The 16,007-nt window shown below is 45.4% G+C and overlaps 1 protein-coding gene across 1 annotated transcript in view; it reads right to left on the bottom strand.

Annotated features, from left to right (window-relative positions):
• col4a3 (collagen, type IV, alpha 3) overlaps nucleotides 1-16,007 on the bottom strand; it is a 47,351-nt gene that overhangs the window by 15,361 nt on the left and 15,983 nt on the right. Inside the window, exons 8-37 of the mRNA XM_061217383.1 lie at nucleotides 15,939-15,965; nucleotides 15,385-15,459; nucleotides 14,429-14,491; nucleotides 14,182-14,217; nucleotides 13,411-13,455; nucleotides 13,011-13,088; nucleotides 12,615-12,659; nucleotides 12,457-12,516; nucleotides 10,652-10,696; nucleotides 10,289-10,342; nucleotides 10,155-10,196; nucleotides 9,929-10,007; nucleotides 9,796-9,831; nucleotides 9,491-9,655; nucleotides 9,220-9,309; nucleotides 8,798-8,884; nucleotides 8,337-8,407; nucleotides 7,779-7,967; nucleotides 7,072-7,240; nucleotides 5,440-5,532; nucleotides 5,098-5,202; nucleotides 4,919-5,013; nucleotides 4,672-4,822; nucleotides 4,396-4,509; nucleotides 3,764-3,931; nucleotides 2,894-2,983; nucleotides 2,622-2,756; nucleotides 2,385-2,483; nucleotides 1,175-1,264; nucleotides 374-510 (exon numbers count right to left, since the gene is read on the bottom strand). Of these exons, the coding sequence (XP_061073367.1) occupies nucleotides 374-510; nucleotides 1,175-1,264; nucleotides 2,385-2,483; nucleotides 2,622-2,756; nucleotides 2,894-2,983; nucleotides 3,764-3,931; nucleotides 4,396-4,509; nucleotides 4,672-4,822; nucleotides 4,919-5,013; nucleotides 5,098-5,202; nucleotides 5,440-5,532; nucleotides 7,072-7,240; nucleotides 7,779-7,967; nucleotides 8,337-8,407; nucleotides 8,798-8,884; nucleotides 9,220-9,309; nucleotides 9,491-9,655; nucleotides 9,796-9,831; nucleotides 9,929-10,007; nucleotides 10,155-10,196; nucleotides 10,289-10,342; nucleotides 10,652-10,696; nucleotides 12,457-12,516; nucleotides 12,615-12,659; nucleotides 13,011-13,088; nucleotides 13,411-13,455; nucleotides 14,182-14,217; nucleotides 14,429-14,491; nucleotides 15,385-15,459; nucleotides 15,939-15,965 (2,733 nt within the window). The remainder of the gene's footprint in view (nucleotides 1-373; nucleotides 511-1,174; nucleotides 1,265-2,384; nucleotides 2,484-2,621; nucleotides 2,757-2,893; nucleotides 2,984-3,763; nucleotides 3,932-4,395; nucleotides 4,510-4,671; nucleotides 4,823-4,918; nucleotides 5,014-5,097; nucleotides 5,203-5,439; nucleotides 5,533-7,071; nucleotides 7,241-7,778; nucleotides 7,968-8,336; nucleotides 8,408-8,797; nucleotides 8,885-9,219; nucleotides 9,310-9,490; nucleotides 9,656-9,795; nucleotides 9,832-9,928; nucleotides 10,008-10,154; nucleotides 10,197-10,288; nucleotides 10,343-10,651; nucleotides 10,697-12,456; nucleotides 12,517-12,614; nucleotides 12,660-13,010; nucleotides 13,089-13,410; nucleotides 13,456-14,181; nucleotides 14,218-14,428; nucleotides 14,492-15,384; nucleotides 15,460-15,938; nucleotides 15,966-16,007) is intronic.

Raw genomic sequence — 16,007 nt, 5'->3', positions numbered from 1 at the left:
TGTTCTTGGAGGGGAAAAAACTCCACAATCTTGGGTTTAGGGGACTTATTTTCATAATTGACTATGTTTATATGTGTACTGATAATTCTGATTATATACTTGGACTATGGAAGTGGTCATGTAAGCATTTTTATTTATTTATTTTAAATAGGAGTAAACATAACTTGATTAAGACACTTGGATTGTTTCTCAATCTTTCCATTTTTTCTTTTTTCTCTGTCTAGTCACTGTAACTGTACATGGGAGGTTGATATAAGGTCAGTATTGTATGACTGTAAAATGCTGTATGTTATTTATCTTATATAATTCAACAGTATAATGGGACATAGGAGTGGATTAGTTAATGGTAAATGTAGTGGATGACAGTTTGTACCTTTTCTCCAGGCCGTCCTTTGGGACCATGCCCAAATTTTGGTTCACCTTTCTGCCCTGGGGCTCCATTTTGGCCTGGCTTTCCACTTGGCCCAGGTTTCCCAGGACAGCCATCAGCCCCCTTCTCTCCTTTCGGACCTGGAAGAATTCAACATTGAGCATTAAACACTGCAGTTTTAAAAAGGTCACTTAGGAATTTACAACTTATGCATGCATCTCAAAAATAGTGTATGAAGACTTTCCTTGTACTGTGTGTATGCATTACATACACACTGAGCACTTTATTGGGTAGACCTGACCCAGAGGTTCAGCTGTTTTTCAGACCAAATGTCAGAATGGTGAAGAAATGTGATCTAAGTGACTTTGACCATGGAATGATTATTGGTGCCAGACAGGGTGGTTTGAGTATCTCAGAAACTGCTGATCTCCTGGGATTTTCACGCACAACAGTCTCTAAAGTTTGTAGAGAATGGCATGAAAAACAAAAAACATCCAGTGAGCAGCAGTTCTGCGGGCCAAAATGCGATGTTAATGAGAGATGTCAGAGGAGAAGGGCCAGACTGGCCAAAGCTGACAGGAAGGTGACAGTAATGCAAATAACCACACAGTGGTATGCAGATGAGCATCTCTGAACACACTACACAGCGAATCGCTAAGTGGATAGGCTACAGCGACAGAAAAAAAAATTGTCAAATAAATACATAAAAAAGTGCTCGGTGAGTGTACGTGTGAGTGAATGTATTTACTGTGCGTGTGCCTATACTTAGTGGCGAGAAAGAGAGAGAGAGAGATTAATGTTTACCAGGAAAGCCATTGGTGCCTTGGCAGCCAGGGCTACCAGGGAAACCCGAACCTCCAGGGATTCCATCAGGACCTGGATCACCATGAGGCCCTAAGAGAGAGCAGAGTTAATGCCAGTCTGTACTGCTGTACACTGGACTGTTCATATAAGCATATAATTACATACAATCCTTGATCACTCCCTACTCCCCAGCTAGACCACTCCAGTCTGCCAGCTCTGGTCGCCTTATGGTTCCCTCTCTACGTGCACCTGGCGGTCGAGCTGCACGTTCACGCCTGTTTTCCGTTCTGGTTCCTCAGTGGTGGAATGACTTGCCTACCACTGTCAGGACAGCAGAATCCCTCCCCCTATTTCGACGCAGACTCAAAACACACCTTTTCAAACTCTACCTTAGTCCTTCCTCCTGATTTCCCCCGCCCCTCCTTTCTGATATCCCTATCCTTGTCTAACCCCCCCAAAAAATAATAATAATAATAATAATATTGCACTTATGATGACGACTATATGTTTAGAACAGCATTCCATGTGTATTTTCCTAGTTATGGATGTGATGCTTTGACTTGTGGTAGAACCTATGCACTTGTAAGTCGCTTTGGATTAAAAGCGTCTGCCAAATGACAAAAATGTAAATGTAAAATGTAAGCAAACAGGAAGGGCAACACATAGCACTGTGCTAATCTGTTAAACGTACAATGGTAAAAGGCTGGCGGAAGGGCAGTACAGTCGAGTGGTGTATGTGGGTTACAGGGTGGTGTAGGTGGGCTTGAAGATGGTGTAGGTGAATACAGGGTGGTGCTTGTGAGTTACAGTGTGGTGCAGGTGCATCCACGGTGGTGTAGGTAGGTTACAGGGTGATGTAGGTGGGTTACAAGATGGTGTAGGTGGGTGCTGGGTGATGTACGTGGGTAGGGCGACCTGTAGCGTAGTGGTCAAGGTAAATGACTGGGACAGGCAAGGTTGGGGGTTTGAATCCCAGTGTAGCCACAATAAGATCCGCACAGCCATTGGGCCCTTGAGCAAGGACCCTTAACCCTGCATTGCTCCAGGGGAGGATTGTCTCCTGCTTAGTCTACTCAACTGTACATCGCTCTGGATAAGAGCGTCTGCCAAATGTCAATTATGTAATGTAATGTACAAAAGGGTGCAGATGGGTAGAGGAACCAGGGTTAGGAGAGGGTGTTGGGAGAATGTGAATGTAGATGGGGATCACCTGGTGGACCAGAACTTCCTGTGACCCCATTTTTTCCATAAGACCCATCAAGTCCTTGGTCTCCTGGATCCCCGTCAGTGCCTGTGGGCCCCTGTGGACCTACCAGAGAACAGCACTTCAACAGCCGGACAAACACAAAGCACAATTAACAATATCTAAAGCACACAGATATATCTCAGAGATGTGTGCAACTCGTATCGTATGTACATTGTTCAGTGAGAAGGCAGATGTTCATACCTGGTGGCCCAGAATGCCCTGGAGGGCCTTTGACCTGGACGGGAGTAGTGGGTCCTTTATCGCCTTGGCATCCTGGCTCCCCCACAGGTCCTTTGAAACCATTCTCACCGTTCGATCCATCAGTACCCATGGACCCTTTCAAAAAAACAAAATGACCATCATCCTCTTCACCCTCTTTCAACTTTGTCTCAGAATGGGCGATTGGGCATCTGTGTGTTTGAGTGTGTGCTTATCTGTTGGAGCGGGGCGGGGGGTGGGGGAGGGAGTCAAACCTTTGCAGCCAGCTCGGCCTTTGATTCCTGGGGGGCCAATCGGCCCAGGCGGGCCAAAGGGCCCTGGGATGCCTGGCTCTCCCCTAGGGCCTGCAGGGAAGAGAGGGGACACAGTCCAGTTACTGGCACTGTCGCATAGCCATCCACAGTCAATGGTTTCTTCACTGATAGCTTTACAGGGACGTGCTGACCGCTCTTGCAGTGTCAGAGCCCGTATGGAAGCTCGCTCAATACAAAAGCTGTTAGCTGTTAAAATTATGCTTTCCTCGGCTGATTTATGCTGCGGTGGTTTTCTTGTTTTAGCCAGCAGCCATACCATCATACAGCTCCTGCCAAATGGCTGAAGCTAAGCAGGTGTGGGCTCGGTTAGTACTTGGATGGGAGACCTCCTGGGAAAACTAAGTTGCTGCTGGAAGTGGTGTTGGTAGGCCAGTAGGGGGCGATCGTCTCTCAAAATATCCCTGATGCCCCAGTGTAGTGATGGGGACACTGTGCTGTATTAGACGCCGTCCTTCAGATGAGATGTTAAACCAAGGTCCTGACTCCCTGTGATCGTTAAAGATCCCATGACACTCTTTGCAAAGTGTAGGGGGTTCCCCGGTGTCCTGGCTAAATTCCCAACCCTGGCTCTGTCCACCTGTCACCTAATCATCCCAATTTAATTGGTAAAAACATTGTTCTCTCCCTCTCCACCTCAGCTGGTGTTTGGTGACTGTTCTGGCCCAAAATGGCAGCTGTGCATCACCCAGGTGGGTGCTATACATTGGTGGTGGTTCAGGCGAGTTTCCCCCTCATCACTGTATGCGCTTTCAGTGTATAGAAAAGCGCTGTATCTATCTATCTGTCTATCTTTGTGTCCAGGAGTTTTACCTGATGCTCCAGGGAAGCCATCTTGTCCTCTGAAGCCCTTTAGTCCCGCAGGCCCTGCTGTTCCATCAGTTCCATTACTCCCTGGAGGTCCCATCCTGCCTACCATGCCTTCAAAGCCCAGCCCTGGCTCACCCGCGTCCCCCTTCCTTCCTTTTGGCCCTTTGAGACCTGAGAGAGGGGGAGAGAGAGTGAGAGAGAGAAGGAGAGAGATTGGGGAGAAAGAGAATTGACTGTCAAATTCTTTGTACATTTCATGTAAAGAAGAGTAAAAGAACAGAGGGAGAGATACTGGATTCAGATCATTCGAATTATAGAGCCCCTGCAACACATAGTGATGTAACATAGTGTAGAGGAAGGGAATTAAGGCCCACAACCATAACGACAGTGATGAACAATATCATTGGGAAAGTATTTTTTCCAGCTCCATGAAGGATAAAACAGTTCTTGGTGTGGATGGGCCTTTGTTGTCAAAAAATAATATTATTTAAATAGATCCTTAAAGTCCATAGACAGACAAAATGCTATAAAACAGCACTCATTGTGATGTTAAACATCACATTAATGTTCTCACTGTAATCAGGTGGGGATGAATGTAGGACTGTAAATGATATGGACGGGTTGTGTTCACACACCAGTGCCACCCTTGCGGCCTTTCTGGCCCAGTGGACCCTTTGAGCCTTTACAGCTGCGTTCACAGGTCCCGGCATCACCTGGTGGACCCAACTGACCCGCAAGACCTGGGGAACCTGGGAACAAAACACAAAGGGCCACAGAAATGAACACATACAGGGGCCACAGAAATGAAGAATGTGTGCGGATGTCTGCATTTGCACATAAGTGTGTGTATGCTTCTGTGACACAAGTGTATCTGAGTGTGTGCCTACAGGTTTGTACGAGTGAGGCGGTACCTTTTTCCCCAGCAGGTCCCTCTGCCCCAGGGGGTCCAGGAGGTCCAGGCAGACCCGGTTGCCCCCTGTTGCCTGAAGGCCCAAGGGCACCTTCTTCCCCTGGGGACCCTTGCCTGCCTGTTGGCCCAGGGTTCCCAAATCTAATTTCACCCTGAGAACAGACGGTGCCCACAAATCACTCAGTCAGGAATCAGCAAGTCTCTGCTTTTCTGAGAACAGCTAGTGTAAGATAGCAGCTGGTCCTGACCTTTGGCCCTGGGATCCCACGGGCTCCGATTGGCCCTTTTCTTCCCGGGGGACCCACACTCACAGCTCCTGGCATCCCTGGCGGGCCTTTGTCACCTACGGAAGGAGAGAGAAATGATGGCTATTTACCTGTGTTGATCAAGCAGTATTGATACAACACAGGTGCAAAAGCCCTCTCACCTTTGTCCCCTGTGACTCCAGGGGGACCCGGCTGGACAGGACCGCTGTCGCCCTTCTTACCAAAAACCCCAGGCATACCTCTGAATCCCAGGGGGCCAGGATCACCTAAAAAAACACAGCCATCGGGGATTAGAAGGAGGCTTTTAAAGCTTCCTCATGCAGGTGCTGTCACTCTTTTTCAGGGTCTGTATATTTCCTATTTTTTACAGTGTATACCAGATTTAAAAGAAAAATATGCAAACAAGATGTGTCATCTAAGTAACATGGATTTTGGCAGTGATACCAGGACCCTCTGTAAGCATCACCCTTAGGGTACCTACAGACTCACACAGTAGAGCTCACCTGGTGGCCCGTGATAGCCTGATACGCCCATCTCCCCGCTAGGGCCCGGATCACCAGGGGTGCCCTTCGTCGTGCCTGCTGACCCTTTCTCTCCTGTGGGAAAAGAGACCTCAGTGGTCAGAGATCAGGGGCTGTATTCTCAAAACATCTTAATGCTAAAAGTAGCTCCTGGCCTGCCAATTTTGGAGAAACTCTTAAAAAGAATGGGCGTGTCAGTCTTTTCAGTGGGAGAGTCATTCCAAAGCATTTTACTACTAAAAGCGGCTCTTAAATCTTCCAAAAGAGTCTCAATCACAGACAATCCTAACAATCTGGTCAATGATTTAGAAACTTTTAATAACATTCAGCTTCTGCCTTTACAGCTATAGCCCCTAGGCTCTGGAACGATCTATCTCTGGACATTACAATGGCTGAGTCAGTGTCTTCTTTTAAGACTAAACTGAAGACACATTTCTATAGATTTGCTTTTATTGGCTTTTCATTTGTTTTGTTTTCAGTTTCATTTACCACTATCCATATAATGTATTTGCTTATCTGTGGGTTGCATCCACAAGCAGCGTGATCAGAAGAGAAGTCATAAAACAGGCGTTCAAAAACAGGATGGCAGTCCAGGGACAGACTCGGATACAGGAAAAGACTAACTAGCAAATGTCATGGGGGAGGTAATTCCTATTGTGACCATCAGAGGGCCGAGGATCATTGGGAACACCTGTTCCTCATTTGCGCCAGGGGAATTACCTCCCATGAGAGAATTTAAAGCCAGTCCTGACTAGGCTTCAGTGCTTGAGTGTTATCTGTTCGCTCTGACATTCAGCCGGTAAAAGCACAAGGTAGACTCTTGTTGTTCAGAGTCAGGTACTGTGCTGGTGTGTGTTATACCAATTTACACAACTACAATTTAAGGTAAGGAAGGTGTGTGGTTAGGTATTTTGTTACCAGCGCCTTCCTAAAAGGGTTTTCTTTTGTTTGGGCTTGTGTGAGCCGGGGTAGAGGGACGTTGTCCCCGGTATTTGTATTTTGGTTTGCCTTTTTGTCCCGAGCTGCGTCTCGTGGTTTTATTTTCTTGTCTAGCGGTGTTGTGCCAGATTGTACTTTCTTTTGGTGTACTCTGTGCTCGCCTTTAAGCACAGTTATCAGTTGATATACTCGCCCTGTGTTTTAAAGGTCGCTTTATTTTCTTCAGCTGTTTTTGTTGGCTTTATTTCTGTTTCTTTACTAAGAATCGCCTACGGTTTAGTTTTTGTTCCTCCCGTTGTTTGGGAGTAGGGATTATTTTCTGTTCTGTTTTGGTCTTGGAGTTGAGGGGTGATACGCGTTGTGGGTTCGCCCTCTAAGGGCTAGTCTCAGTCGCGACTGGCTCTCCCCACTACCCCCACCCTTATAGCAAAGGCCTAAATAGGGAGCAGGCGAAGCGAATGATGAACAGAAAACAGAACTACAGAAAGCAAAGGGGGATACAAAAGACAAAACTTAGAAAAAGAGAGAAACAGAGAGAAAAGCTCAGACACACAGACAAAAGGGAAAAAACAATGGGCAAAGGGCACAGACATGACAATTTTGATTGTTTGTTAAAGCATGCTGTGCTTGAAAGGTGCTAAATAAATAAATCCATCTTAAAGTTCACACTTTTACCTGCATATCCAGGCCTCCCTCGAAGACCTGGATCCCCAATATTTCCCTTTGGTCCTGGAGGACCTTCTGGCCCTATGCCAGGGGGACCCTGTCCCCCAATTGGCCCTGGACCTCCTGGGAATCCAGAGAGCCCAGGGGGGCCAGGCTCTCCTTTTTGCCCAGGTCTTCCCTGTAGAAGATGCACCTTATAACTGACCCGTTCTGCCAATAGCCACACCATAATGTATCCTTCACATGTCAAACTGCTAAAGGAAAGCATGTGTGGGTTTGAATCACACTTGGGTATGAAGGCTGGGAAATGAAGTAGCTGCTGACAGGGTTAAGCTAGGGGACACTCTTCACTCACAACCAATTTAGGCAGTTTTCAAGTGGCGACCAAGGTAAATGAATGGACCTGGAAGTAAATTCTTATTACATGGGAAACCCATGTAAACCAAACATTCACCATAAACTGATCAGTTCAGCTATGATAGAGGCCATATCAAACTAAAATAGGCTAGTCAAAATGTGAACCATAATGAGTAGTATGGTGAGTGTTTTGTTAAGTTTTTCCTCTCTTGGCCTGTCTGAGCTGGAAGTAGCTCCATTGTGAGTGGAGCGATTTTCATTGCAGTGCGGCTGAAAAATCTAATCAGAGGCAAAAACTGGGAAGGTCTGTTCTTCAGACCTTAGAGATTAGAAATGTGGGAATTGGGGTGGTCACTAACCATATCTCCCTTCGCACCCTGCCAACCCTTTGGTCCTGGGTCTCCAGGGGGCCCATTCTTGCCACTCTTGCCTGGATCCCCAGCCGGTCCTAGCACTCCAGCCTCCCCCTTCTCTCCAGTCTCACTGCGGCAGCCTTTGGTCCCCTTGGGTCCTGGAGGGCCACTTTGTCCTGGATCACCATTGGGTCCCTGTAGGCAGGAAGAATGACTATGCAGACTCAAGAAGAGACCACCATAGAGATAGTCTGCAGGATGGATCACAGGAATTGCATCCAGAAGTTATGAAGTGGTATAGATCACAAAGTTTATCCAGATGGATCACTGCATCAAGTATTGGAATTTGGAAGGGTTCATTGAGAGCTGTACCCTAATAAAAGATTACTGCCATTGTACAGTATATTGGACTGGTAGACAGATAAAATGGTACTGTATACAACTCACTCTTGCTGTGTTATATTAGTTTATTGTGCTCGGAACTGTGATCTGTAGCCATGCATGTGTGCAGTTCAGTCCAAGTATCCAAGAGAGCCGCAGACAAATAATGTCTATGTGACTTACTGGAGGACCGAATAGACCCTTCGGACCTTTGTTTCCTTGTATCCCTTTAGTCCCTGGATCTCCTTCTCCACCTGGAGAGAGTACCAGAGAGTACTGTCATGTTCTCACAGATTACATTAATGGCATTTTGCAGACGCTCTTATCCAGAGCGACATGGTCCTGTCCCGCCTGGACCATTGCAATTCTCTGCTGGCTGGCCTTCCAGCATCTGCCATCAGACCCCTACAACTCATCCAGAATGCTGCAGCCCGTCTGGTATTCAATGTTCCCAGACATTCACATGTCACCCCCCTGCTCAGCAACCTCCACTGGCTGCCTGTTATGGCTCGCATCAAATTTAAAACTTTAGTGCTCGCATACCAGGCAGTTAAAGGATCAGCCCCTGTGTATATTCAATCCCTTATCAAGACCTATACACCAACAAGATTTGGAGATTTTGAGATTTAGGAGAAGGGACTTACCGTCCGGTCCAGGTGGCCCGGGGGGGCCTGGGGGGCCTTCTGGCCCATTAGGTGGCCCACACACTATGCAGCCATCACCCTTCTCCCCTGCAACAGATACACATAAAATACTCCACAGGGTCCAGGAAGGAGGTCATACAGAGCTCCCCTCTGGTCACAGAAAGATAGGTGTACAGAGGTCATTGGTAACAAACACAGACAGGTGAGGGAAGGTTTAAAGCAGTCGGAACAGGTGTAGGGCTTGCTGGGCAGGTTTAGTCAGGAGTTTGATCCTTCTGGAGTTGCTCTGTAACGTGATGGAAGCACTACATGTTGTATCACATTTAGTGACTCTGACTGCCTTTTTCTTGCCCCTGTCACAGTCTCTTTTCTGGACCAAAGGCCCACAGCTCCTATCCTTCATGTGAGCAAAATTATCTCACCAGGAAGTCCGGTTACACCAGGCGTTCCTTGGGGCCCTTCAGGGCCTTTGAAGCCCCGTGGTCCGGGGGGGCCCGGGCGGGCCTTTTCATCTGAGGGCAAGAAACAGAAGAGCAGGGGTGGGGTCAGTCTTCCGCTGAGGTCCCTGGCTAGTGCACAGGAGCCTGCTGCTCCCTCACACGTTAACATCAGTCTGCACGTCTGCCCATGTCACTTGCTTTACTCTATGCCTTCTCATGTGAACGTCAGCAGTAGGATAACACAAGGAGTTACCTTGCCTTCCAGGAGGCCCTTGATCTCCCGGGGCACCAGGTGGTCCAGGAAACCCACTCGGTCCAGGCGGGCCGCTGACGTAAGGGCCAGGGTCACCTGCCTCCCCCTTCAGGCCAGGAAAGCCAGGGGGACCAGGGGTCCCCGGATGACTAGGGATAGCTTTTGCTAGAACAGAAAAACTGGATTTTAAGTGTGTGTGTGTGTGTGTGTATGTATGTGCATGAGTAAATGTTTATTTTGTCTGCCTGCACTATGAAAGAATAGGTGCACAGTTGAGTTTGTGAGAGAAATCAATGGAGAGTTACCTGGTGTGCCAGGTGGTCCAGGGAAACCACCCACACCTGACAAATGAAAAGAGAGCACATAGTCTCACTGACTGACTGAGACCCACAACCACACTCACTGAATAACTGAGGGGCGGACATTGCAGACATGTACCTGGGTCACCTTTTTGGCCATGGGGCCCTGGTGGGCCGGGTACTCCCTGCTGACCTTTGATGGGATGTCCGAATATCACCTGTGCATGACATGATGCATTTGACTGAATACACTAAGAATCCAGTCATAGAAAATACACACATATGTACACAAACTTAAACTGAGCAAAGAAAATGACTGTTGTAGATATTCATATCAGGGGCATTGTGAAATAATTTCCACTCACTTCCCCTGGCAGGCCAAAAGGACCTCTGTCTCCTTTTTCTCCCTGAAGGATCACATACATGTTATTGGCATAGACAGACAACTAAAACTGAATCACAGATTTTACCGGAACCAAAAACACCAAATGAAACTGACCTTTGCACCTGTGATTCCCGGAGGCCCAGGGTTGCCAGTTTTTCCTTTGTCCCCCTACATGTGACATAATTAAAATCAACCAATGACCTTGATCGCAGGGATACAGAAGACTGCTTTCCATTGAGTGGTCTAAGCTGCATAAAAAATCATAATAATGCTAAGAGTCATAAGAATGCTGATTAAAATGCCACTGTCCCAAGTAGGAAAGGTATACTGCTGCTTAAGCTTTCCACAATTGGCGAGACATTGACAAAAAGATGATGATGATGATGTCACTACATGCAGCTCCACAGAGAGACAGCATGATGCTGCTCATGGTGTGTGTTCACATGTGACTGACATCCAATAAGCACTTGATTTTACCTGTATGCCACCATATCCTGGATTTCCAAACTTCCCAGGTTTTCCCTAAAAAAAAGTAGCAATTTTAATTTTCAGCTTTTTTAGTTTTTCTAGCAAGCAGATACAGATCAGACTTGATTGCTAAAATGAGCTGATGAAACTATTACGCCATCTTTGGTTGACCACACATACAAAATAAAAGCACTACAAGATCAAAGGAAGGTCGTGAGGATTTGTGACTTTATTTTCTCTCTGTGAGCTAATTTGTTGTAAAATAACCACCAATTAATAACCTACGGAATAGTTTTGATGGCCGCCAGCCCAACAATAAATTAAACTCAGTCCCATCTTACTACTTTATGGAGATTACAACCATGACCAATGAGGGCTAGTTCTGTAGCTTTAAAGGGACAAAAAGATTTTAGTGTTAAAATATTGTTACAAGACCATTGTAAATCCCTTCCTGTCATTGAAAAATGCTCATTGACATGATGACTCACCCTCTGCCTGTATTTATAGTTCTTAAATTCTGGTTTCAAAATATACAGTTGACGGGCTGTCACTCTGTACCAAAACATTGCACAGTTGTACAATAATTCAAGCTCATTGGTTGAAAAATTGTTCTAATTGCCATAACCAATGGCATGGGGGCTTATTCTGATGTGTACTGTAGCTGCCCAAATTCCACCCCAGACAAGCCATCACTGAAACTGTGTAAACTATTGCTTATTATCCAAGCGAAGACTACATATCTAGTTATAAAACAATACGAGTTCGCTATCGGTAGGAACAAGCAAATTAGCCATAGTTAGCTTGACGTATTTACAAATATCCAAAGACAATACGAACATAGTCGCGAGCATTGTGAGCATTTTTGCACGTTGCAGGCATTGTGTCTCGGGGATATTTGTAAATAGCTAATTTGCTTGTTGCTACCAATAACGAACTGTATCATTTTATAACTAGATATGTATTCTTCGCTTGGATAATAAGCCATAGTAGCATATACATAGTTTCGGTGATCACTTTGAGCAATTTGGGCAGCTACACGTTCAAATAAGTTGCTTGCTCATAATATAGTTGGTTAACTAAAGTGAAAACTTCAAAAAGACAAAACATAATGTTGTGCAGCACACTAAGGTCAACATTTCATAAAGTTACCTGTTCGGTGAACATTTTCTTACTAGAACGCTACGAAAAGACGGCGGGCTCTGTCCTGTTTGTCACAGTGAACTTTCAAAAACTGCATGTTGTGGTTTGAGGGTTTTTGTTGCTGCAATTCTTCTCTTGACTGTTAGGAGTCTGAAATTACCTATTGTACCTTTAATGCAGGCCTCCACATCTTTCTAATATGGCTGAGTTAGATTATGTGGTGTAATGTTCAGTCCAACACTTGGTTAAACCCAGCATAGCCTGTGCTGAAAGAACCTGACCTGCTTTCTCGTTTGAACTTTCTACTTACTGCTCAATTTTCATTCTACCATATCGACTGTCATGGAGGCTGCTTGGACCACATTCAACTGGATTAAACAGCCAGAAACATGCATTGCTTTCATAATCACATAATCATAGTCACAGTTAGTCTGATTGCATGTTACAACAGCATAATGGGTGGGAGTACTTTTTGCTTCCAGGTAACTCTGGGGACCATCAGGAGATGATCAATAGGGTCAGTAGAGTAGTAAAATTGTGGATCTAGTGGATTGATTGAGTACTATTTATTCTGAAATGTTATGCTTTTGGAAAGTGTGAGCAATGACTGTATGTCCTGCATGGGTGTTAGTTGCAAGGTCAATGGTACACAGACATAAAGAGAAATATAGTACCTCAGGGCCAGGATCTCCTTGGTCGCCATTCACTGCGTTATATATGTATCCAGGACGACCCTGCAGACACAGTCAGGGACCATAGAGTAACAGAAAACCAACACCTACAGGATGCTTAAGGCTCCTGACAGCCAGATCAGGTACAGGAGTATACTTACAGGTAGCCCTGGATAACCCTTTTCTCCTGGAGCGCCTGGCAACCCCTGCAATCAATCACAAACTACCTCATTCATGCATTATAGTGAATATGTTTATGCATATGGACACAGGTGTAAGTTTGATCTGTGCGGTTGTGCCCAGGAGGTGCATGTACGCATGCGCATGTGGGCGTTTGCATGTGGGTGTGAGCATGGATACAAAAGTGTACTGTGTGTGTGTGTCTGTGTGTCTATGAGCATGCATGGGTGCCGGTGTACATACATGTGTGTGTGTGTGTGTGTGTGTGTGTCTGCGTGTGTCTGCATGTGTGTGTGTGTGTGTGTGTGTGTGTGTGTGTATGTGTCTGCATGTGTGTGTGTGTGTGTGTGTGTGTGTGAATGCATGCATACGTTTACCTTCAGGTCTTCTGGTCCAAGCAGCAGATATAACTTCAGTCCTTTTTCACCAGGTGGCCCAGGGGGGCCTCTGTATCCCTAAAAGACACATGTAAATATCACAGTTCACCCTTTCAGAGCAGGGGCAGATACAGATACATTACACATGTGTGCATATGTGACATTATAGTGGCACTAAGGGTCTCTTCCCTGACGGGAACGCCTGCCTCTAAACTTCTCAGGTTGTCCAGTGAAACGAGGCAAACGTCCTCAGTGACTGTTGACCCAAAGCTGAAATAAATTTAGGCTAATTCCTTTGACAGCTGACGGCCATTACCGTGCTCTCAGTACCAGGAAGTGAGTGATAGTGCTGTGGGTGAAAGGGAAAGGGTCAATATGACCACTGAGTGTAAACGCTCACCGGCCGACCTTGTGGCCCCGCGTCACTTCTCGACCCCTCCTTACCCTGCACAGCAGAGAAACGGTCAGTACATGTTCACACTCACATACCTGGACACATTCACACTACACATGGACTGTCTGTTGATTAAAATACCTAGGCGATTATATTTACAGCTCATTTTAATTAATTGCCACGTTAAGCTATTTTTGCATTATCAGGATTTCATAACGGGATTTTCGAATGGTTTTATACAAGAAACTGACTCATTTTCGCTAATCTGTCTTCTGGAGGCTGTTCCAGGGTCTTGGATCTTTGACAGAGAAAACAAAGTTTCCTTTGGTTTTCAGCCTAGAAGCCAGAGCAGCCAGCAGTGCTTCATAGGATCTTAGACAGTGATTTGTGAGGAAGGCTGACAACCGCTTTGCAATGTATTCTGGTGCCAATCATACATTCACTCTTCTGGATATTATACCTGTGCAAGTAAGCTACACTCAGGGTAAAATGTGTGCTCTTACTCATCCATATTACCAGCCTGCTGATGTTTACATTTGGAGCTGAGCAGAGCTCGATGTTGCAAAAAAGCAAGTGAGAATATCATCAGAAACATTTCACATTGTGGCCAAGACCTCCAATTTGAACTACTGTATATACTGAGAGTTTAAAACACAGGAGGGGAGCTTAATGTTGTGTTAGCCATGTCAGAGGATGAGCCCCTCAGGCAGAAAGCTTATGCCTTAGCAGCTGAAGATGGATCATATTGGTGTGGTAAAGTGGTGAGCTGCCTCCTACCTTCTCACCTTGCAGACCAGGGAACCCTGGTGACCCCTAAAGTGAAGAGAAGACAGTCAAAGGCAAAACATGGGCACACAGTGTCAGTGATGTGAAGCACCATTCAGCTACTTTAGAGTGCTGATCACCCTCTCTGGTGGAGAATGTGAGTCAGTCAGTCAGTCATTCAGCCAGTTAAAAAGAGATGCTGCACATCTAAAAACACTTGATGCTTTCAGGATGACCTGAGGCCAGGTGGTCCACTCACCGGCATACCAGGTGGCCCCATGGGTCCTGGAGTGCCAGCCTGGCCGGATGACCCTGGCAGGCCCTGAATGAGAGATTTCAGTGAAACATGAGAGTCTTTCTGTGTGCATGTAAGTGTGCAGCAGTGATAAACTGTTAAGGTGCTGTTAAATCTTTCAAACTTTGACATGGAGGAACATGCCCACCAACATGTTCACCAATCATAACACTATAGAAGACTAGTAGTATTATCCTTGCAAAAGGGAGGGTTATACACATTCATATACATTTTTGGAAAAGTAAAACATTGCTTCTTAAACAAAATGTCATGTTACCTAGCAATTTGATCAAATCACAACCTGCACCATGTTGTAAGATCCTGACTAATCAGCTGTAACATTCAATATAGAATGCACATAATATTTATCAGTACAACAACAGCATTTTTTACTGCAATCGGTTTTGCTTGGTTTCTCTGCATAGATGTTTGCTCTGCCAACTTGTTACAGCTTGGCTAGGCAACATTGGCTCAGGAGGTAAGAGCAGTCATCTGGCACCTACCCTGGGTGTGTCGAAGTGTCCCTGATCAAGACACCTAACCCCCCATTGCTCCTGATGAGCTGGTTGGTGCCTTGCATGGCAGCCTATCACCAATGGTGCATATGTATGAATGGGTGAATGAGAAGCATCGATTGTACAGCGCTTTGGATAAGGTGCTATATAAATGCCAACATTTTTCTGTATATATGTAAGTCAGTCACTCGATAACAGAAACATGATTCTTGCATTTGGGTCCTGCGATAATGTAATTTTAGGAATATATAAAACATTTTGAGCAACATAGGTCATTACCTATAATGTTTAATTTTACATAGCCTTATTTGCTCATCTTTATGAAGGGTATGGATCATTGGTAGAGTACTGTAGTACACTGAGGGGTATAGGGGTGTGGGGCTACATACAGACGGATTTACAGACCTTCACACCATATGGTCCTGGTAGGCCACGTTCTCCTTTCGTCTCCACTTGATATGGTATATATCTGGTGTCCCCCTGCAGAACGAACCAAAAGCCCATAAAAGTATAGACATTACACACCACACACCCACACACACACACATACACACACATACACATATAAGCACAAATAGACATACACAAACACACATACATAGACACAAATGCACCTACTAATAAATACTGTAGTGCGAGTACAAATAGTGTACTTTTAAATGTTTACATTTATCTTGAAAAAAATGTACTATGTATAAAAATGTATAATCTTTTATTTCTTTTTAAACCAATTTGAAATATTTTAATGGGATATATTCCTTAAAGGGAAGTTCAATCTTTGCCACAAGTACAAAGGCTGCTTGTACTTTACCATGAAGGTAAATTCCCTAACATGCACACACAGTCCATACACAAGTTCATACACATGACCAGACAAACAAATAAACACATCCTGGGTTGTCATCAGACATAATATAAAGATGAAGAATGTCTGGAAGGATGCAGAGGCCACACTATACCTTGGGTCCAGGTTCACCATCTAAACCCTGAAAAAGAAAAATAAGTATTTGTCTGGGCATTTTATGAGG

Source organism: Conger conger, chromosome 13 (assembly GCF_963514075.1).
Source record: "Conger conger chromosome 13, fConCon1.1, whole genome shotgun sequence".
In the NCBI taxonomy this organism is placed as follows: domain Eukaryota; kingdom Metazoa; phylum Chordata; class Actinopteri; order Anguilliformes; family Congridae; genus Conger; species Conger conger.
This window is presented reverse-complemented; position numbering and strand designations above follow the sequence as displayed.